The sequence below is a fragment of the Fukomys damarensis genome, unplaced genomic scaffold (assembly GCF_012274545.1).
Source record: "Fukomys damarensis isolate Sample0158 unplaced genomic scaffold, DMR_v1.0_HiC HiC_scaffold_1, whole genome shotgun sequence".
Taxonomy (NCBI): domain Eukaryota; kingdom Metazoa; phylum Chordata; class Mammalia; order Rodentia; family Bathyergidae; genus Fukomys; species Fukomys damarensis.
Genome location: NW_022900913.1, coordinates 43,986,821 through 44,009,741, shown reverse-complemented (window position 1 = coordinate 44,009,741; position 22,921 = coordinate 43,986,821). Strand labels below are relative to the sequence as shown.

Genomic DNA, 22,921 nt, shown 5'->3' with positions numbered 1-22,921 from the left:
TCAAAATCTATGCTATTCAGTCACGAGCCACTTGTGACTATATGAAGCTAATTAAAATTAAATGAAAGTCAAAAGAAAAAAAATGTGAGAAAATGAAAAGATGGAAATAAAGTGTTTGTAAATGGGGAGGGGAGGAGAGGGTGAAGAGAGGGCAGGGACAAGGGGAAAAAATGAGAACCAAGCCCTGTCATGTAGAGGTACAAGATCCCAACAATGAGTGTAACTGTACTGTATACCTAAAATGTACCAATAAACTCAATTTAAAAATAAATTGAAATTAGGAATCTGCCAAAAAAAAAAATGAAAGTCAAAATTCATTTTCTCATTTTCACTAGCCACATTTTAAGTGTTTAATTTGTGTGTCTGCCTAGTTGACTACTGTCACGGACAGCACATTATGGTGTTTTTCCAACACTGCACAAAGTTCTCTTTGATACTGCTGCTCCAAATTCTGTGTAGCTTTCTGTGCCTCAAAGTATGCTTATGTTGTTTCACTTAAAATTTCCTCTTCTGTTATTTCATTTTGCGTTTTTGCTTTTCAGTTTAAAAGGATGCTTAATCGGGAGCTCACCCATCTCTCTGAAATGAGTCGGTCTGGAAATCAAGTGTCAGAGTATATATCAAATACATTCTTAGGTGAGAAAACAACGTGAAATTTTGATTTTTTAAAAATTGTTTACTTGTTTGTTTTTTGGAGGCAGATTAAAATACCAGCTCATTTTAGAAACCAAATACGTTTTTTAAATTCCATTTGTTTTTATTCTTCATATTAATAATTCAAGACAGTGTACCTCTAAAACTTACAGTATGAGATGACAGTAAATTTTCATTATATATTCATTAAGTGATGCTGACAATGCTAGGCAGGTGCTTTACCTCTGAGCTGTATCTCCAGTGGAGCTTTTTTCATAGCAATTGTAAAATTTATTTTTATATAGGCATACAATCAACAGATGCTTTTCAAATCCCACACTTGTTTGGTGCTATATATTTAATGATAAATTAGAAATGGTCTCTGCCCTTAAGTGGTGTGCAAAAACAGCAAAACTGCTATAGAAAAGTTGGCTGGTAATAGTTAAAGGATATAGTGTTCAAAAAAAATAAATTTAAAAAAAGAATATAGTGTTCTAGCACAACCCCTCTGCTTCATATGCAAAAATGAAATGCAATACATATGTCAGTAATTTGAGTATCTTGTTTGTCTGGATTTACTTTCAAACCAAATTTTCTCTAACAACTAATTAGCATATTATTAAATAGAGATTTATTGAACACCTACTATGTACCCAGATGAATTAAGGTTTATCACTGCCCTTGATGGTGGATGAATACTCCTAGGTATCTTATGTCTTTTACAATAGAAAACAGCAAGTAATATATGTGGAAACTCACTGCTTGACTGACATTTGGGATTCTCTGTGGTCCCCATAAAACCTAATTACATCATAGTCCTTATCTCACTTAGTATAGAAACAAAAAGCAACAGAAGTAATCAAAGTCATTTAGAAATGCTGTTTCATTTCCTGCAGTCTGACATGTTTTAGTTAGCTGTTAAGTTCATACATCTCTGTTTTTATTACATTTGTGTATAAAGCTTCTACAGTTTTAAAGTTTGTATTGAAACTGAAGTTCTTAGTTGTGACAAGAGTAGTTTTCAAGCCACTGGGTGGATTTCAAACAGGAATAGAGTTGGTGAACAGTGGAAATAACCAAGCGTTCTGCTTTCTGCAAACCTGTTTTCATAAGTCTTGCAAATATTTTCTTAGGACATTCTATCAAAAGGTAACTACTGGACACATTTTATTTGGGTTAGTGATGTGTTTTTTTTGTTTACTTTTTGTTTAATTTGGTGTTTTGAGAATCTCAAAGTAAGTCTACATCGAATTGTAAATACGCTACAAGGAAAAGTGTTACTTTGAAACATTTCCTAGAATACATACTGTTCAATTACAATCTGATTATGCATACTATGATTATAAAAACAAGTAGAGTTAATAATGTAGAAAATTTTCTAAATTTTTTAAGATAAGCAACATGAAGTGGAAATTCCTTCTCCAACTCAGAAGGAAAAGGAGAAAAAGAAAAGACCAATGTCTCAAATCAGTGGAGTCAAGAAGTTGATGCATAGTTCTAGTCTGACTAATTCAAGTATCCCAAGGTTTGGGGTAAAAACAGAACAAGAAGATGTCCTGGCCAAGGTAAGATCATTTCAAAGAGCATTTATGATAAGTATGAAATGATGCCTTTGCATGAATTTTGATTCCTTCTGTTACATGGGTGGAAAATTCATTACTGTGTGTGGTTGTATTGTCTTTTGTTGAAGATAGAAATGCACTTTTTCAAATGCATTTAATTATAATAAATTTATAATTATAATAAGTGCATTAAATTTAAATGTGAATTATTTGGGTTTTATTAATATGTGAGTTTAGCAGGTGGCTTCACGTATACTTTTTTGCAACTTCTTTTCTTACTTTCTTACTCTTTGCAACTTCATTGTTTTTTGACCTTGAAAAGGTAGAAGTCTGCTATCTTTTCTGGGTTTTAGTAAAACAACACAGTGTCTGTGTATAAATTTTATCCACTGAATAAGTACTTTGAGATTTGATATTCAAAATGTGTGAATCTGATGTATTGTCCAAATCATAATGTAATATTGTTCAGTTTTCAGTACATTTAAATGAATTTGCCTTATTTAATGGTGCATGCATTACATGTAAAATGAGTCTTTGTTTGAAATAATCTAACCATCTTTGCACTGAAGTCAGTAATTTTAAATGCTGCATTCACTGCCTCATGTTCTTCCACTGTCTCATATTTTGGTATCTTTCTTCAACCCCAGGAACTAGAAGATGTGAACAAATGGGGTCTTCATGTTTTCAGAATAGCAGAATTATCTGGTAACCGGCCTCTGACTGTTATCATGCACACCATTTTTCAGGTAACATGATTGACTTCTACCATGTTTCTTTTATTCAGAGACTTGCTTTCCAGACTGTGGAGAATGAGCACATTTTGTCTTCCTTATTATTTGCCATCTTTTGCTTATGTTTCTACTTCTTTTTTTTTTTTTTGGTACTGGGGATTGAACTCAGGTCCTTGTGCTTGCAAGGCAGGCGACTGAACTGCTGAGCTAAATCCCCGGCTCCTTATGTTTCTACTTCTAAAATTCTTATTTGCTCCCTTATCAAGGGACAAAGATACAGAAAGGTAAAATGTGGGTAAAACACAACTCAATTTTCTTATCTTCTTTCTAAAGATGTGATATGAATTGAAGCAATCTGCTAAAACAATAGTTTAAAAATCATCTCCATGACCCCAACTTGCATTGATAATGGTAGACATAACCTCAGAGTATAGTTTCTTCAGTCTGCCTTTTTTTTGCGTTTTACTGTGCTTTCCATATCTGTTTTTCATTCTTGGGAGCCTGTGCCCCAGCTCAAGAAGTATTTAAATGAGAATTTGAGACTGTGGCTGATCCCTTGTGGTGGAGTAGGAAGCTGTCCCCCTAGCGTAAATGTTAAAGTTCAGCGGGTGTGACCAAGGGGCTGGGTCCATGTTGCTTGAGCAGGGACACAAGAACTGTTACAGTCTGTAGTTCATTTCTGACTCCACCACCTTCAATACAGCATCCTTAGCCTCCAGAAGGACAATTCAGCTATGGTTTTATCCCATTTCCTGAAACTGGAGCTTTCTGAATGTTTCCGTTTTCCCCAGGAGACATATGAAAGAGTGGTATTTCTGTTTCTGGATTATCCATAGGGAACACTGATGTGTGATTTTTTTTTTCTCACATACTCTATAGAACCTCTTTTTGTTTGTTTATTTTTATAAAGACAAATGTGTTAACAGGATTTCTTTTCCAACAGGAACGGGATTTATTAAAAACTTTTAAAATTCCAGTAGACACTTTAATTACATATCTTATGACTCTGGAAGACCATTACCATGCTGATGTGGCCTATCACAACAACATCCATGCTGCCGACGTTGTTCAGTCTACTCATGTACTATTATCCACACCTGCTTTGGAGGTGAATCTCTTTTCTAGAATTTCAAGATCAATAACCTGCCACTCATAAAGAGCTCTTAAACTTTTATAAACTGAAGGGTCTGCATTGCAAACAGCATTAGGCTTCATGGGAAGTATGTTGATTTATAACAGAAAAAATGTGGTTAGTAAAGAGCTGAATGATGAATTTCGCCTGTGAAAATTGATCAGAGATTTAGGGATTCACCTGTTTATAATACTGCTGCTTTTAAATGACCCATGGACATTTCATAAAGCACATCTAGTTTTTAGATTATTGGTCAGTTTGTTTTCTTGAAATAGAGTCTGACGGCTTTTGTATTTTTTGTTCAAAGAATCTGATTATTAACTTGACTATATTAAATATAAACAAGACATTGACATTTCCCCAAAAAATTATTAAAAGGAAATACTTTAATTTTTCCAAATCCTAAGTTGTTCCATTAAGTGTTTACTTTAGCAATTTGATTTCCTTAATCATTTAGGGGCCTAGATGTACAGTTTGGATTTCTTTTCATTCTAAAATTGTGTTAAAGTCTCACTTGGGTGGGTGGTTCTCCATTGGACTTGATTTATCTCCTTCCCTCTTTTTTTTTTTTTGCTTCCACCAGTAAGCAGGGACATTTGGCAATGTCTGGAGATATTTTTGGCTGTCACAACTATCATGTTTTTGGTTGTACATGATAATAGCATGTTTGTGGGTAGAGGCCAGGGATTCTGCTAACAATCCTATAATATATAGGACACCCTGCCGCTACAAAGGCAAAGTGTTATCTGGCACAAGATGTCAGCAGTGCTGAGGCTGAGAATTGCGTTTGGATGAAAGAAAATAATTACTCTTGTCCTAATTAATTTTATTACTTACAAAATATTTTCTTCAGAAATAATTTCAGAGACTTTTTATAATATTTGAAAAGAATAAAGTTTTTCATCATATATACAGATAAAATATTTTCTTACCAAATTGTACTTAAAATACTGGTGGGTATCTAATTCTCTAAGACTAATACATCATGGTATATTGTGAAGCTTTATTTTTCATCTGATTTCTAAGAAGTTGTTTCTTTTCCATTCATGCCACTATAGAACAGTAATATGTAATATTTTTTTCTAGGCTGTGTTTACAGATTTGGAGATTCTTGCAGCAATTTTTGCCAGTGCAATACATGACGTAGATCATCCTGGTGTGTCAAATCAATTTCTGATCAACACAAGTAAGTGAAGTTTGTTTATTTTGGTAAAACAGATTTTTTTTTTCTGTGCACATTTGTGAATGACTGCAAGTCTTTATAAACTTGGGTTCTTTCCAACCATATTGCTTTAAGATGTATAAATGTTTAAAAAGGTAGTATCTGTTAATGTAGTCTGTCTGAAAATTATCATAGATCCTGTAAGGCATGTGATATTTAAAAAACATAATATTCAGCATTTTTCTAAAAATAATGCTTTAGTGTTTCTAGACAAGAATAATCAAAAGTGAGACTATGTAGAAAGATTTAGTATACTGCTCTTAAAGTTTCAAGTGAAAAAAAGGACTCAGTTTGTGAAGATCATTATTTAATCCCCCTCAGAAGCTATTGGTTTCCTCTCCCCACCATCCCTGTGCCCAGCCTTTTTCTCATTTTTTAAATTTCTTAATGAGAGTTATAGGGACTTCTCTTTTAATTTAATATTTTAGTAATTTATTTTTTTCTCACTGGTGATCTCTTACCATACAAATAACCAGTGAATTGGGAAATGTAAGGGATGGTGGACAGTATGGTTATCTGTGACACATAGCAAACGCCTCCAAAGAATGTTTAGGTAATGCTTGACCTCAGCCTTTGTAATATGCTTTAGAGTCACAGAAATTCTATCTGGTACTTGAAAATAATGGGTAGGTGACCTAAATATACTATGACTTAATCTTCTCCCATTATAGTAGATTAATATTATGAATTCACTTTTATATGTGAAAAGTACAGTTATTAAAAGTGTTTTTCATGTTAAGAATCTGCCTCTTTTCCATTGGAAAATTTTCTCTTGCGCTAGAGCAAGCCAGCTATAGGAATAGCTGTGCATTTACCATATATTTCATACTTTGCTGTAGCCAATTTAAAGAGAGATTTTAAACATAACCTTATTTTAAGAGATTTAACTCATTTCTCTATGATGTTTAAATCTATTTTTGTGTCTTTTTTAGCCTCTGTACTATAACAACAAAATTTAGAGATTCACTCTTAGAGGATTGGAAAAGTCAAGTGTTTCCTGAGATGTGTGGTTAGTTGAGTGCCTTTTAGAAGTGTGGTTTAGGAGCTTATTTACCCAGGTTGGACGGGATATTTCATGTTCTGACCAGCTTATGAGAACTCAGAGGGAATTTATGGGAACTTTCAGGATTATCAAAACACATAAATATGTTTAAAGCAGGGGACTAGGGATAGGAGGTAGGGGAAAGAAAGAAATTGAAAGAAGGAAAAAATGGAAACAAAGCTTATGTATATGGGCTGGTGGAGGGGTTGAAAGGAGAGCAAGGGAATGGGAAAAAAATCAAGATATATCATGTATAGGTACAATTCTCAGTGATGAATATAATCATAAAGTATACCTAAATGTACCAGTAAACTCAATAAAAATAAATTTAAAAACATAAATATTAACACACATTAGATACTTCTTCCTGGGTTTGCATTGTGTCGGTGCCTGGGTTTGGCTATTACCGTGATAAGAATAGGAGGCAGGTTATACAGTACTGTGATAAGCATATGCTGAAACTTTCTGTGGCCTGGTATTTTGATGCTTGTGCATGTTGTGGTATGTTCTTAATATTGTAGTTTTTTTTTTTAAGAGTAGGAAAAATTTATTGAGGGAAAGAAAGCTTCTAGGCAAGACAGAAGGGGAACAGAAAAGTGTGTTGCCCCTTAATATTGTAGATTTTTAAAAAATATAGAAAAAATTTTTAAGTTTGATATTAAGAAAGATTTTAATAAAAAACAGCATTAAGATCAGTATGTTTTCTTTGCATTCTGTTGTACACTATGCCAGTGCTGGGAAACGTATGGCACACTTGCTGCAGCCAGCTGTTTGTTACCACTGAAAGTTCTAAAAAGTTCACAATCACTGTACTGTATTGTGTGTTCTTTCATTACAGCACTCAGTTTAAGAATAGACAAAAAATTGGAACTACTACTAATAAAGGCATTGTTTTTAAGTAATGTGATAAAATTGTAAAGGATAATGAGAACTAGTTTTATTCTTTCTTGTGAACCCTCCAAGGGCATAAGGCTTAGGCTGTCACCTGGAGGACTCTGGTGGGTACAAGGTATCTATGGAGCCTGTCATTTAAACTAGCACAGCCCTGGTCCACAGATAAATTTGATACCCTCTAAAATTTCAGAGGTACTAAAAATGGATTGGCAGTGAGGGAAGGTAAAGGGATGTAAAAATAAATGAGTTATATAATGTACCAGTAGAAATAAAAAAACTAAAAAAAGTTGAGAAGTACTGACACTGGTAAAAGTGACATTTGAGAAACGATTATAAACAGGAAGACAGTAGTCAAAGATGTCATTTGTCTGATAACCCGCCTGGGTGGAAGGATAACTCATCCTGCTTGTGGAATTTCGTTACTACCTAGCAACGTGGAGAAGCTTACGTTTTTGTAGTGTAGCTCCGGTTGGATTGTTACATGGTGTTTGATGGTGGGATGTGATGAAGCTGTGTTATTCCTGAGTGAATGAATGAGCATTGTCACTTAGTACTATGAACATATCCCAGCAAATCCGTGGGTCGATTTGCCCCAGGATATTATCAGAATTATTGATCTAATTAACTTTTAGCTAAAGATCATGTGAGCCAACATTTTGGGTTTGTTTTTTTGTTTTTTTATTTTTTTTTCAGAACTCAAGTTCTTTAATAGCTGGTAAAACAATTAAGTTTTATCTTTATAGTATTCAATAAAGCAATTTCACAAGTTGTGACAAATAGCTTTGCAAATATCAAAATTTTCTATTTCACTTACAGGATAGTTTGTTTCTTAGTTGGAATCATAGGTTTCACTAATCATTTCATGTATGTTAGTTTAGGGTGCCAGTGACTCAATATTGATTATGGTTATTCTCATTGTAAACATCCTGGAGATTCTGAAAGCAGAGAACCTTTCTATTTGGCAGAGCCAGTTAAGCTTTAATAAATGAGTTAAGGGTATGGAAGAGTATGAACAGAGAAAATGAGAGTATGGATAGAGTAATTCTGGGGTAGAAGGCTGTATTAATTTGTCTGTTTCTTTCTTTTTTTTTTTGTACTTGGGATTGAACTTGGGACCTTGCGCTTGTGAGGCAGGTGGCAGAACCACTGAACTAAATCCCTGGCCCCAGAAGGCTATATTGAAATTCTGGATAGAAGGCTGCCTGTCTTTTTAAAGACAGTATTCACAAAATGTAAACAGAATCAAAGTTTTGAATGTAACATGCCAGAAGAGATTTATCATGAAAAATTTAATGTTACAGCTTTACTTTTCTGATAAAACTAACAAAAATACAAAATAGAGATAGCATTAAATTTTACTGGAAAGAGAATTGTTTTTGTTTATAGCAGAGATACCTAAGTTTTGGGGAGGGAGAGTTCACTAGTCATTCAAAGTATATAAATATATTTGTTTCCAAATGCAGAGGCATTATATCCTATTAAGGTGAAGCTGGATCTAGCTACTAGTGTACAAACTTTTTAATTTTTCTAATCTTATTTTAAAAATTTTCATCTCTGTACAGAAGATTTATATAGAGTTCTGTTTTTCTGTATAAACCTAATACCTTCAAAATAAGGATAAATTCATTTTTAACAAATATTATAATAAATAAAATCTGCAGTTTTATTCACATAAGTATTACCTAAGTGTCAGATACTGTTCTAGGCACTAGGAATTCGTGGTTAACAGAACAGAGCCCTGGCTTGTAAGAGTTTATATTCTGATAGAAAAGACAGTGCCCAACAAGTAAATGTGGCATGAGATACTGCCTGGTGCTTTGAAGGAAAAGAATACAGGTTAAGGACAAACAGAGTGAGTGAATTGCAAGAGTGAGCCAACAAGGTTTAATTTTTTCACAGTGGCATGCAGGTATTGAGTTACAATTACTACTTCCTCTGTCCATTTCAAAGAGAAATGTTTTGGTGAGAAGTCCTTTTGAAGAACTTTTGTTCATTTCTGTTGCAACTTAGAGACATCCTGTAGCATGCTGTCATTTTCTAAGCCTAGCAAAGCTGAAGCACAGAGAGAGTGTTGTTCTTCCTTTTGGTATCTGCTCCATTCCACCCTGTGGAAATTCTTACTCTCACAGAAAGACCCAATCATTTTTTACCCCCATGCTGTGTCTTTTTAAACAGGCTGTTCCTCTACCAATGAACCCCCTTTTACCTCCCCTGATTCCCCTCTTAGATTGACAACTGCCACACGGTACGTTTCCAGTCAGCTGCCTCTGTGTTTTTATTCAAGGGTAGTGTGTACAGTGTGTAGAGGAAACTCCGAGAGTGTTATCAGGGTCCCCCCACATTTCGATTATGTTAATAATGTCACAATCCGCACCAGTTTGTTGAGGATTGTTCTTATTTTACAGTTAAGACCCAAGAGAGAGGTTTTGTACTGATTTCAAAGCCATACCCATTTGATTTCTAAGGTCATGATTATTTTACCTCAAACACTGATTTTACCTTAAAAAAATGACATGAGTATTCATTTATTTAATTTACTCCTAAAAATGTGTTTTGTCAAGCAGATAAGCAGAGTTGTATATAGAATTTACTATTATGTGCTGAAGTGTGGTAAATTTGTGATTTGACTCTTATGTTTCTCTTAGCATAGAATGCTTGTTCTTTTATAAAAGGTTAAAATGTTTTTAATATTTAAGGTTTTATAAAAGTAATTTTTAAAAAAGAAAAATAATATGGAAAATTAAAGAAGAGTAAAATTCATCTGAAATTCGTTCCTGAAAGGTATCAATTTTATTGAATATCATTTATACTTCTCTCTAGGTATTACACAGTTACAAGGATACAGCCAGAGAAATGTAGAAACCCATAAAGTAGCTATTTTCTTACGTTGTTTGCCTAGTAACCTAGTTTGGACAATTTAGTTCAATTAACTTTATTCCTGTTAATGACTATTAAGTTGCTTGTTTTTACTATTTATGTTGCTTTGAACTTGTATGATAATCTTAGAGTTAAATTTTTTATAGTTTCTTTGGTCCTCTAGAAAGCTTACACATTTTTACCAACAGTATGACCTTTCCTCACACTCCTGTCCTCTGTCCTCTGTCCTCTGTGGTTGTTGTTGTTGTTGTTGAGACAGGGTTTGCTGGCCTTGAATTCACTGTATAGCCCAGGCTGGCCTCAAAGTCACAGTTATCCTCCCGCCTCAGCCTACTGAGTGCTGGGATCACAGGTATGTGCCACCACACTCAGCAGCTCTGGGTTTTTTATCGGGCTTTTTAAAACAATTTTAAATTTGATAAAAAAATTTGAATTTATTTTACAGGAATCTCTCTGACATATCATATTACTTTCCCATTATTTAGAAGTAGACTTTAGTGATAAGTAATCTACAATAAAGTTGTTTTAATATATTTAAATTGTAACCTAGTCAACAAGAACTTACCAGGTATCTACTACTTACCCTTGTGTATAAAGTACTGGAGTCGTATTCAAGTAAGAGGAAGCAGATCTCCACAGGCTTCCAGTCTAAGAGGGTATGATAGTTCTTTATTTTTTTATGATAGTTATGTTATATGTCAGCTTGACTGGGCTAAGGACTGCTTGGAGAGCTGGTAAAACATAATTCTGAACTAGTCTGTGAAAATGTTCTCAGAAGAGACTAGCATTTAAATCAGTACACTGAGAAAAGATCCCATGTGAATGGATACCATCCAAGCCATTGAGTGCCCAAGAGAATAGAGTAAAAGAGATGGTGGAGGAAAGACAGATCTGCTGTTTCAGTTTGAGCTGGGGCATCCCTCTTCTGCTCTCAGAAGCAACACTGCTGAATCTTGGACCTTCAGACTTGAACTAGGACTTAAACATTATTAACCGCCTCCTCTCCCACTCCCTCCCATTTTATTTTCTCAGCCCTTCAGCCTGGTACCCAGTTATACCACTGGTGTTCATGTTCTCTGTGTTCTGGACTACAAGTCCTATAATTTCTTGGCTTCCTTAATCACCTGAGCCAATTCCCAAAATAACCATATGTGAATATATATATCTATATCTTACTAGTACTGTGTTAGTATTCTGACTAATATAGACATTTGTATTGAGGAACACAATTTTAAGGATGAATCTTCTGAATTTGCCCGGGGATTTCTGTAATTGGCTTTGTAATCTCTTTAGATCTGAAGACACGGTTATTTTTGTTAGTGAAAAGAATACTTGTAGTCCATAGTGTGAACTGTTTTTAGAGACATAAAATACCTGCTTTGAGTATTCTTATAAGACGCAAAGACATGAATGATTCTGTATATGAAACCTTAAGTGATTTTTAGAAAACTTAGGAATCTAATGACTGATTGGTCGGTCATGCCTATGTCACTGGACCAAAGAGGAAATAAAAAGAATGAGTTGAGGAATTGGAATTTCCAGATGAGACACAGCATAAGTGGCCTAGGTGCTTCTAGGTGCGCTCAGAAAGAAAGTCTTCTCGGCAGGGCTAAAATTCCTGAAAATCAATTCCAGAACTTCACCCTGGGATTGACTGAACTACAATGCAAAATGAACTCCCAGCTTCCTAGGGTATCTATTGTTAAAGTGAGGGAATAGCATAGGAAGGAAATCTAACTAAAATTCAGGCTTTCTTTCTACCTGAGTGAAATTGTAAGATTCCAGTGGTGTGGGGCCTGTTGATATATTTCTTGTAAAATGAAGGCCTAAATTGTTGCACTGTTCCCTTCTACAAGCAAGAAAGAGGCACAGTTACTAATGGGGCTGGATTTTGGGGACAGAAGCTCATTCAGGTGTGTTGTTCCGGCCCATTACCAAGTGATCTGAAAAGCTGTTAATTTTGAACAGATCCCAGAATAAAGGAAGGCTCCGGAACAGAGCCAGGCTGCTGTGCAGGCTGCTCTGTCACCTGAGCTGTATGATTTAGCAGATCCAGTCTTGCTCAGTGTCAGTAGCAGATAGGGATGCAGTTTCGGAGCCTGTGGTGGGGATTTATAAGTGAATCATGGCACACACCTTTAGGGTTTTGGAGCAGTGCCTACCATCATCCAAAGACAACTACTTGCCTTTTGAGAGAGAGTGTTTGATCTGCTACTAGGATTTAATAGATGACACTGAATGTTTGACCATGGTCCACCCACAGGACCGATGCTGCTCATTATGAACTGTTACTGACCCACCAAGCCACAAGGGTGAGCACTCATGGCAATACTGTATCATCGAATAGAAGTTATATATATGGGATAGTGCCCATGCAGACACTGAAGGCACAAGTAACTCACATGAAGTGGCCTAAATGCTTATGATCCCCACTCCTACTCTATGCTGTCTTGCTTCTACCTGTACCTGTGGTCTTACAAATAGTTCCTTATTCAGTAATGGAGGGCCTGGTTTAGACGGTTCTGCACAATATACAGTCACCACCCATATGTGGACAACTGTAGCACTATTGCCCTTCTCTGGGGCATCCCTAAAAGGCCAGTTATGAAGGGAAACCTTCCCAGAGGGAAAAACTTGGGTAGTGTGCAGTTTGCTTAGGAGAAAGGGGCAGATCTGTGGTGATACAGTGATCCATGGATTGTAGCCAGTGGTCTGGCTGGATTGTAGTAACTTGAAAACGTGATTAGAAAGTTATGTGGATGGATGACTTTGAATGGGTACAAAAGGTCAAGATATTTGTGTATCGTATGAATGCTTACCAAGGGGTGACCTCAGCAGAGAAGAACTTTTGGTAATCATGTGGCTGGGGTGGATGACCTGTTCTGTAGCTATCAGATAGCCTCTTTCCCTAGCTATCCCATCACTGCCTACTGGGCTCATCAACAAAGTGGCCATGGTGGCAGGAACGGACAGAGGTTACACACGGGCTTGGCAATGTGGACTTCTGTACAAGGCTTACCTGGCTATGGCCCTGATGACTGCTCAGTCTGCCAGCAGCAGAGACCAGCCCGGAGCCGCCATATTTTGCCCTTACTTGGGATGATTAACCAACGACCTGGTGACAGTTACATGGGGACTACTTCCATAATGGAAAGGACAACATTTTGTCCTTAGTAGAATAGGTACTTTCTCTGGAAACAGATTTGCCTTCCTTGCAGACAGTGTTTCTTCCTTGCATGCCTGGCCTTAAGAGAATACCTCATGTGCTGTCACAGTATCTCATACCCAGTTGCTTCTAGCCTGAACTTTACTTCAGAGCCAATGAAGTACAAGCCTAGGCTCATGTTCATAGAATTCTCCAGTCTTACCTTGTTCCCCACAATTCTAAAGCAGCTGGCCTGAAAGAATGGTAGAATGGACTTTTGAAGCTTTTGTTATAGCACCTGCTAGGTGTTAGTGCCTTGCTGGGCTGAGGCAAAGTTCTCCAGAAGATCATAGGTGCTTTCAGTTAGTGTGCAGTGCCTGGTGCTGTTTCTCCATAGCTAAGTTTCATGATTCCAGGAATCAAGAGTGAAAATGGGAAACACATATTCTCAGTTATGTAATGGCATCTGCCCACCCTCCAACTCTCATCCAGTAATAACTGGGAAGGAAAGGGCACATGGATAAAGTTGGTCTTCTTGCCTGCATTAGTAGCATTATATTGAACATAATTTATTCCTGATCCAGAGTATGATTCCAGGAATCAAGAGTGAAAATGGGAAACACATATTCTCAGTTATGTAATGGCATCTGCCCACCCTCCAACTCTCATCCAGTAAACACTGGGAAGGAAAGGGCACATGGATAAAGTTGGTCTTCTTGCCTGCATTAGTAGCATTATATTGAACATAATTTATTCCTGATCCAGAGTAGTTCTTTCACTTAAGCAAGTTGGTCTATAGCTTAAAAAAAAAAAAAAAAAAGAAAAGAAAAGATGAATTTGAATTTGTAGAGGTGTGCACAGACCTTCAGTAATAGAATGACTATTAAGTTCTTATTGTGTGCCAGGCAGTGAATGGATTGTTTATCCCTTTTTGGTTCACTTTCACTGTTCACCGCTCAAGGTTGTCTTCTCTGTTTTGAAGCATCTGTAATAATGGCATAATGGGTAGGAGGCGCTACACACTGTCTAGCTTTAAGTACTAGCCCTAGTTCTTAAAAGGTAGGTGACACTGGCAAAGTTACTAATTTCCTCTAAGGCTTATTTTTTTCATTTGCAAATGCCTATCACAGAATTTCCTGAAAGTTGTAGTGAGGATTAATGAGATACTCCACACAAATCACATAGTAAAGTATCTGATACTTTAATCCTCAAAATGTTTTGCCTTAGGATATTATTTTCCCATTTGCACTTGGTAAATTAGGAAAACTGAAGAACATAGGACAAACTAGACAGCCAAACATTAAATTACTAACCTTCACTTTTATATGGGGCTCGGGTCCGCTGTTCGTTACTGTGACAGAATACCTGAGAAAAACAGTTAGAGGAGAAAACATTTATTCACTTTACAGTTTCAGAGGTTCCAATCCGTAGTCAGCTTTCTCTGTTGCTCCTAGGCCATTTTCAGAGGCAGAAACATCATGGTAGAAATGCATGGCTAAGGAATGCTGCTAATCTCCTGGCATCTGGGAAGCTGAGCGAGAGAAAACCACTTTTAAGGTTTCTTCTGTCTCAGCCAGCAGCCTGCTGAATGTTGCTGTCCACATCAGGAGAGGCCCACCCCACAGTTTACTGTCCATCTGCCAGTCACGTCTGGAAACACCTTCATAGACAAATCCCAAATTATGCTGTACTCATTTCTTAGTGGTTTTTCCATCCAGTCAAGATTAGCCATCGCAGAGCCAAAGTCTCTAAGTTAGGGAGGTTTTGGAAGAACTGTTGAGAGATTTGTACAGAGATAGAACAGATAAGGTAAAGGGTGATAAATGCTGTGTAAGTAGTTAATTTATAGGACCAAGAGAGTAGTTGTTTTGTGGTACAAAAGGCTTCATGGAAGAGATGTGTACTTAAAGATGAAGGGGTTTCAACACAAATAATATAAGAATGTCTCAGCCCCTCTGCTAAGCACTGTACCAAAATGTGAAAGCAGCCTTCTATTAATCATGAACCTTCAAGAACTCTCCTTAGACGTCTTGAATTAGCATTGTTTGTGGATATTGACTGAGAAGCTACAGAATATGACCCTCTCTTTTAGGCGTGACCTTCAATCTTTCTTTTGTGGGGTGGCAGAGTCTTATTCTGTAGATCAGAACATATCCCTGCACTTACTATGTAGTCCAGACTGGCCTCAAACTCATGGCAATCCTCCTGCCTCAGCCTTGCAAGTGCTGGAATTACAGGCATGCACCCACCATACCCAGCTGCCTTCAGTCTTAATGACAAGTAGAAAATTAAATGACTACCCTGAGGTTCAAGTTTTAAGTGCTAACATTTGTTCACTTAAAAATCAACAGGCATCCCACATTCTGATGACAGTCACAGAGACTGAAATGGTTGTAGAAACCACCAGTCTAAATAATGAATCACTTCATGATATTTCTAGTCAGTGTGGACTCTTCCTAAAGAGAAGATAACCGCTTTCCAAGCAGGCTTAGCAAGCCCTCTTGGACCTCTTACCAGTTTGTAGAACTCACTGATGCAACTTCCTCACTGCAGGCCGTCCATCATATCCTTGAAGGGGAAGCTCTCATCTTGCTCTTCTTCAGGCTCGATAACTTATTTCTGGTATCTTTCTTTAGGGGACATATAAATCAGAACTTCTTAAGTCAGTTCTTCTGTTAACACCCTTTATCTACATGCATATTTACTCCTTTAAAAGATACTAATACATGAATTCAGTATTATTTCTCCAATTAGAAAACACACCTCCCTTGTATTACAGATTTATTTAATATGACTGGACTATGAAAATACAGCACATGTAGTGGGATCCTATAAGTTTTAAATTTTTTATTAACATGTTTTAACTATCCTTAAAGTATTTATATTTTATAGACTTAACCAGATACTGTCTTTTGAAAAAGGAATATTGTTGCTTATCTAGAAACAATACGTAATTCTCTAGGCACCCCTGTTCCTATGTGTTGGGAGCAAAAATTTAGATGTGCCAGTTTTTATTTGTATAATTCTAAAGAAGTCATAGAATCTCCCAGTAGAGATAGGTCCTGTGCTTCTCCTGTCCTCCTGAGCTCCTTTACAGCAGTGAGTGATATTGGATACTTCTTCCAAATATATGTTCTGTGAATTCGTCAAAAGACCAAGTGTGTGTGCTTTTGTCTTTCCAAAGACTTAAAGCGGGTAGGAAAGCATGAGTCAGGTTTTTTTAATTGCTACCTTCTAAATCTGGGTCTGTGATTGATAGGACTAGGATAAGGCAGAATGGTACACTCTGTACCTGCAGGCGTGTAGACACCTGGTAGAGCATCTCTATGCAAAGCCATGGGCAAGCAGGTGGGAAGAGTAATTTACATGTATATGATGTGCCAGGATACTTGGGTGAGAAAATGGAAATAAATGAATAAAACCTACTTTCAGTACTAGCTAGTGGAAGAAAATAAAAGCAGCATAAACAAACTGGATATTGTTCATGTGTTTCATACTCTTGCACCTATTGAGTACAGATAATTCTGCATCCCATGATCCTCACGTTACATAAATTGCAGGATAGGTAATCCATGGTTATCAGGGCAGAAGACCTTTACTTCTGCAGGTGTTATAGATGTTAGTAATGCCATAGTTTGCTGAGTTTATGGCCTATCTCGAGAGAGTAAAGGCAAAGTGGTTTGTCTTGCACTCGGAGAGTGACGTGGCCTGCTTTGTGTCAGTAGCATTGGAATTCACTCCTAAGATTCCAGTATTCTTTCTGCTTTTACATTATCTGGTACATTTTGTCCTGCATATTGTTCTATAATGGTAAAAGGCATTAGAGAAGGTTAAGGGAAATTTCATCCCAAACTCAAAGTATCATACAACTTAAAGAATAAAATGTACTTCTAATTGAGCAGATCTAGTAATCTTCCATGCCTTTTTCTTTCAGACTCTGAACTTGCCTTGATGTACAACGACTCCTCTGTCTTAGAGAACCATCATTTGGCTGTGGGCTTTAAATTGCTTCAAGAAGAAAACTGTGATATTTTCCAGAATTTGACCAAAAAGCAAAGACAGTCTTTAAGGAAAATGGTCATTGACATTGTAAGTAACTAATGAAAGCCAAAAGAGAAAAAAAATTACTGTGGTGTAAGAGGAAAAAAATTACTATGGTGTAAGTTGCTTTAAGAAAATGTAAAAGTTGGGTGTGGCAATGCACACCTGTAATCCCAGCACCCAGGAGGCTAAGGCAGAAGGATCGCCTGTAATTTGAGGCCTGGTTGGGCTACACAGTGAGTTCAAGGCTACCCTGGACTACTTAGTGAGACTCTGTCTCAATATAAAGGAAGTACATTTCCAAACCTATTATTGGCCTTTCCGTTCTAGAAGCTGCCGCTGTACTGTGAAAATTAGGCATTTCTAATTCTAATGTTAGGTTTTCCACTTCTAGCAGTTTAGATAGAAATATGATAGTTCACTCTCATTATTCAAGTTTTACTCTCTGAGAGGTAGAGAATGATGTGCAAAAAGCACAGGACATGGACTGCAGCTCAGATGAGTTTTTCTCATCCAATTAGACATATTCAAAATTTTATTCTTTTCTCTGCATATTATTCAGTGTGATTCTGAGACAGATTTTTGGTTATTAAAAAATTATTCTCTTTAGCTGTATATATAATATAGGCAATAATGATCTACTCACAGACAAGTAAAAAATTAACTAAAACTGTTTCTGTGGTTTGTGAACACTTCATCATAGTCTGTCACTTTGTACTCCAAAAATGTATTAAACCTCCATTTAGCTGCACAGATATTGGCCCTTTTTTCAGCATGAAAGTGGTCAATGCCTGATGTTCCTATGTGTTGAGCCTGTGAAAACTTGGTCGGAAAAAGACTTCCACAGGGAGAGTAATTTCCGTACATTGTCATTGAAAGTCAATAGTTTCTTACTTTCTGCAAAAAAAAAAAAGTTCATGTGCAAATTCTGACTTGTTCCTCTAGACTTTACTTAATAACATATTCTTTGCCTTTTAAGGTACTTGCAACAGATATGTCAAAACACATGAATCTGCTAGCTGATTTGAAAACTATGGTTGAAACTAAGAAAGTGACAAGCTCTGGGGTTCTCCTTCTTGATAATTACTCTGATAGGATCCAGGTAAATCATTACCATATTCTTGTCCTGCATGTCTGTGTGTTCAGCTTTAATGAGAGGTGTCTTTCCTTTCTCCCGTGTTATACTTTTAGTAACTAACTACAGTCAGGATTTTTACCCACATTCTTATTCTTATGAATTAACAAGGTAAAATGTTACTGGTCTTTTCATATGTATTTTTAAAAACTTAACACCCCAGAAAACCAGCCCCTTAAGCAGCTCTGAATTTAGTCAACCATGCACATAAGCAATTTCTCTGATGATACTTAGATGCAGTAGAAGTGGCATAATTTGGAACTATTAATACAAGTGTGAAGCACACACAGACACATCATGGTTGAGCTATTTGGAATAAATCTTACACTACATGTATTTATAAGTGTCACAGTCATCCATTGTGAATTTCTAGCTTAAAAAAAAAAAGAGCAAGTGCAGAATAGAGAATGCCTCCATCTATTTTAGGTTCTCCAGAATATGGTGCACTGTGCAGATCTGAGCAACCCCACAAAGCCTCTTCAACTGTACCGCCAGTGGACAGACCGGATAATGGAAGAGTTCTTCCGCCAAGGAGACCGAGAGAGGGAGCGAGGCATGGAGATAAGTCCCATGTGTGACAAGCACAATGCATCTGTGGAAAAATCACAGGTAATACATGACTTGTCTCGTGCAGCTTTTGAAGGGAACAAAGCTACAGCTGTAGCATTTACAGTACTCACATCTAACAGTATTCTGCTAGCAAAATTACTTCGCTTTGACAAACTCAGTTTCACCTTAGTGTTTAGAATCCAAAAATCACCTTCAATCTTATGACTTAAACTCATACATTCCTGTGGCATTATATTCATGACTATATTCATATGGTACAGAGTAATTACCTTCAGTTGTCTGGATTCACCAGGACCATAAGGTCCAGGATCCACACCCTAACACGTAAATGAGAGAAGAACATTTTATACATAAATATACTTTTGAAAGGAGGGTTCTAGAGGCTAAATTTTCCTAGCTGTTGCCTCAAGTAGTAATTATTTTACCCAACTAAGGTTAGAAGCTCTCGGTTCAGTATTCTATTTGTGGGCTGTGATCTTATTACCCTTTCCCATTGTCAGTCCTATTGCAATAGTCATACTGGATTTCTCTTTTAACTAGGTGGGCTTCATAGACTATATTGTTCATCCTCTCTGGGAGACATGGGCAGACCTTGTACATCCTGATGCCCAAGACATTTTGGACACTTTGGAGGACAATCGTGAATGGTACCAAAGCACAATTCCTCAGAGCCCCTCTCCTGCGCCTGATGACCAAGAGGAGGGTCAGCAGGGTCAGACTGAGAAATTCCAGTTTGAACTAACTTTAGAGGAAGATGGAGAGTCAGACACCGAAAAGGACAGTGGAAGTCAAGTGGAGGAAGACACTAGCTGCAGTGACTCCAAGACTCTGTGCACTCAAGACTCGGAGTCTACTGAAATTCCCCTTGATGAACAGGTGGAAGAGGAGGCCGTAGGGGAAGAGGAAAGCCAGCCTGAAGTTTGTGTCATAGACAGTTGTTCTCCTGACACGTAACAGTGCAGAATGTCACGCCTTTGTTTTTGTAGTAGAAAAATCGTTTCCAAAGTGCATGTCACATGCCACAACCATGGTCACACCTCATTATCATCTGCCAGGACGTTTGAACAAAACTGATCTTGACTACTCAGTCTGGCGCTCAGGAATATTGTATCCACTTTCTTCACCTCCATGTCATCAGAGCAAGGGGGACACCTTCACAAACAGCATTTGAACATTTCAGCTTGGTAGAGCTGACAAAGCAGATAAAATCAACTCCAAAATGCTTTCAAGGGAGCGTGGCTCATCGGGAAGTCATAAGTGGATTGAATTTCAGAGTTTCTTGATTGCAATATTTCCTGGAGAAAGAAGGCATTATATATGGAAAGAGTGAACTTAGTGGAGTAAAGCAGCAAACATGTCAGGAACAGAGTACAGCATGAATCTGTTCCGAGAAGGAAGAAGAGCCACAGAAATTGCATAATTTTCTAATTTCAAGTCTTCCTGATACATGACTGAATAGTGTAGTTCAGTGAGCTGCACTCACCTCTACATTTTGTATGATATGTAAAAGATTTTTTGTAGAGCTTACTTTTATTATTAAATGTATTGAGGTATTATATTTAAAAAACTATGTTCAGAATTTCATCTGCCACTGGTTATTTTTTTCTAAGGAGTAACTTGCAAGATTTCAGTACAAATCTGTGCTACACTGGATAAATCTAATTTACAAATTTTACTTGCACCGTATAGTCCATAGCAATTAACAGATTTGTAGTGGTCATTGTTTTATATACCAATGACTTCCATATTTTAAATCAGAAAAACTTTATGTTGCCAGAAACACTTTTTGTAAGTCTTCATTACTTTGATTTTTTTATTTCACTCTTTCCCAATAAGCGGAGTTGCTCTCTGCTAAAGTTGTTCATGGTGTGCAAAGTGAGTATTTGTTCTGTAATACTTCAACGTGCGTTATGTCCATTGTGTCTTAATCCTCATAGAAACATCAGCTGGTGTTGTCTGAAGCAAATGGGAAATTATATAAATACCCAGTAACTAAAATGGTCAGTGTTTTTTAGATATTTTCCTACTTAGTGTCTTCTGATGACTTTGTGCTGTGTCGATTGCATTTCACAAGTGCACGTCTTTGTAGTAATCCACACATTTCATGTCCATTTTTGTTTTTTTTACAGCCAGTTAGAATAAGAAGAATGTTTTCCTCTTGTGCTACTTTATTTAGTGTGTGTTTTAATCTCTGTCCATGTTTGCTAGATGGATCTTATCAAGTATATCATCACCATCCTAACTGATGAAAAGAAGCAGGTAGTAAAATTAGGGTTAGCGTTTCATTCTACGCTGAAGCCGTTTGTCATAACTAGCTTTTACTCTAGGGTTACAGACAGAAGTTAGCAGCTAACCAGGCAGTATTGAAAAACATTAGCAGTATATTAACAAAGACCAGTACAGTTAATTCTATTTTTTTCTATAGTTTCACCATGGGTTTGGAACTATATGAAAAATATCCCCACCAAGTGCTTTTAAGTGTAGCAGCTACTCTTTGGAGAGCTGTGAAACTTGTAAGAATCGCCATATAACGTACTGACCCAGATCATGTCTTGGAGGGGAGGGACCTATTATTTCTTTAAACACATGGAGAAGAGCAGTTGATACATCCATTAGACCAATAGGTTGGAAATGTCTAAAATATTGGATTAGTAAAAATACTCTGCCTAAATGAAAAATTAGGGATCAATTGAAAAAAAAAAAGCCAATTTTAGCATGAATAACTGTACTGCAACTTTGGAGATTAATCCCAGTGTTTATCTGCTGACAGCACTTGGTACCATGGGCTGTTTAGTATGGTATTTCTTTCCAAATCAGTTCTTAATAAAGGGTTTGCCTTCTCTGAATAATTTGGAACCCACATAATCATTTTTTGCTTTGATAGCTAAAGAATTAGGGACAGAAGGGATATCCAGTTAAGTCAAAGGTAAATAAAACATTTTAAGACAAATTGCAACCCTGAATGGATTTGTATTTGGAACTTCTCAAGGAGCTTTCTAGGCTCAAGTAACTAAGTCATCATTCAGAGAAATGATCTAAGCTCAAGATAGTCCTATTTTAATTTCCTGAGATTGGACTGATGTTTAGCACCCTTGATAGAAAAATTATCTGATTTTTAAAATAGGGCAGAATAGGAATTAATCAATTACTAGGTTTCCACTCACTTTCCCTTGTAAAAAAACAGCACAGTAAACTATAAGAAACCTATGTTTGACCAAGTGATTTTCCCAAGAACTTGTATTGTTTTTATTGTATTTGTTCCTGAGGGAAGTCTAGAAAGAAAAAGCAGAGTTTAGGGTTTATTCCTCTTTCCAAATAATTCTTTTCTTCCCATCCCTACACATGGAATTTTCCCCAGAGTGCCTGGAGTTTTCATAATAAAAAATTGAAAAAGCAGCAACATGTCATAAACAGATCTTGACATGAAAGGGTTTGTAACTGCACTAAAAAGGACTTTTCCAGTTTGTTGGTTTTTAATGGTACTGTGTTGTAACGATACTCGCTGATGGACAATCAAATTGTAGAAAAGACAATATCCAAGATTTAGGGACTAATGCACTATACAATCTTTATCCTCTCCCTTCTATCTTGCCCTCTTCAACTTTCCCTGATGTTCTCTCACCAAAATGTGCTTCAGAATTACTGCTTTAAAAAAAATATCCTTACACAAGTGGCTTTACATTGCCTAAAATGCCATAAGAAAATGCAGTATCTGGGTACTGCATGGGGAAAAAAGACGAAGTTTGTATAAAACCAGTACATTTCAGCTTGCAAGTTACTGAACACAATAATGCTGTTTTAGTTTTGTTTTCTTTTGCATCAGTTAAAATTCACAATAATGTAGATAGGACAAATTGCAAACAAGAAAAGAAAACTTGAATGGATTTTACAGAAAGCTTTATGATAATTTTTGAGTGCATTATTTATTTTTTGTGCC

The 22,921-nt window shown here is 36.6% G+C and overlaps 1 protein-coding gene across 5 annotated transcripts in view; it reads left to right on the top strand.

The window, feature by feature from the left end:
* The window catches only part of Pde4d (phosphodiesterase 4D), a 1,223,725-nt gene extending 1,202,403 nt beyond the window's left edge, over positions 1-21,322 (top strand). For all 5 annotated transcript variants that reach the window (XM_010626919.3, XM_010626922.2, XM_010626921.3 and 2 more), the window contains 9 exons: positions 543-636; positions 2,026-2,198; positions 2,843-2,941; positions 3,870-4,034; positions 5,145-5,244; positions 17,173-17,327; positions 18,259-18,381; positions 18,841-19,023; positions 19,525-21,322. In XM_010626919.3, the coding sequence (XP_010625221.1) occupies positions 543-636; positions 2,026-2,198; positions 2,843-2,941; positions 3,870-4,034; positions 5,145-5,244; positions 17,173-17,327; positions 18,259-18,381; positions 18,841-19,023; positions 19,525-19,938 (1,506 nt within the window). In that variant the 3' untranslated portion in view covers positions 19,939-21,322. The remainder of the gene's footprint in view (positions 1-542; positions 637-2,025; positions 2,199-2,842; positions 2,942-3,869; positions 4,035-5,144; positions 5,245-17,172; positions 17,328-18,258; positions 18,382-18,840; positions 19,024-19,524) is intronic.
* Positions 21,323-22,921: the final 1,599 nt, after the last annotated feature.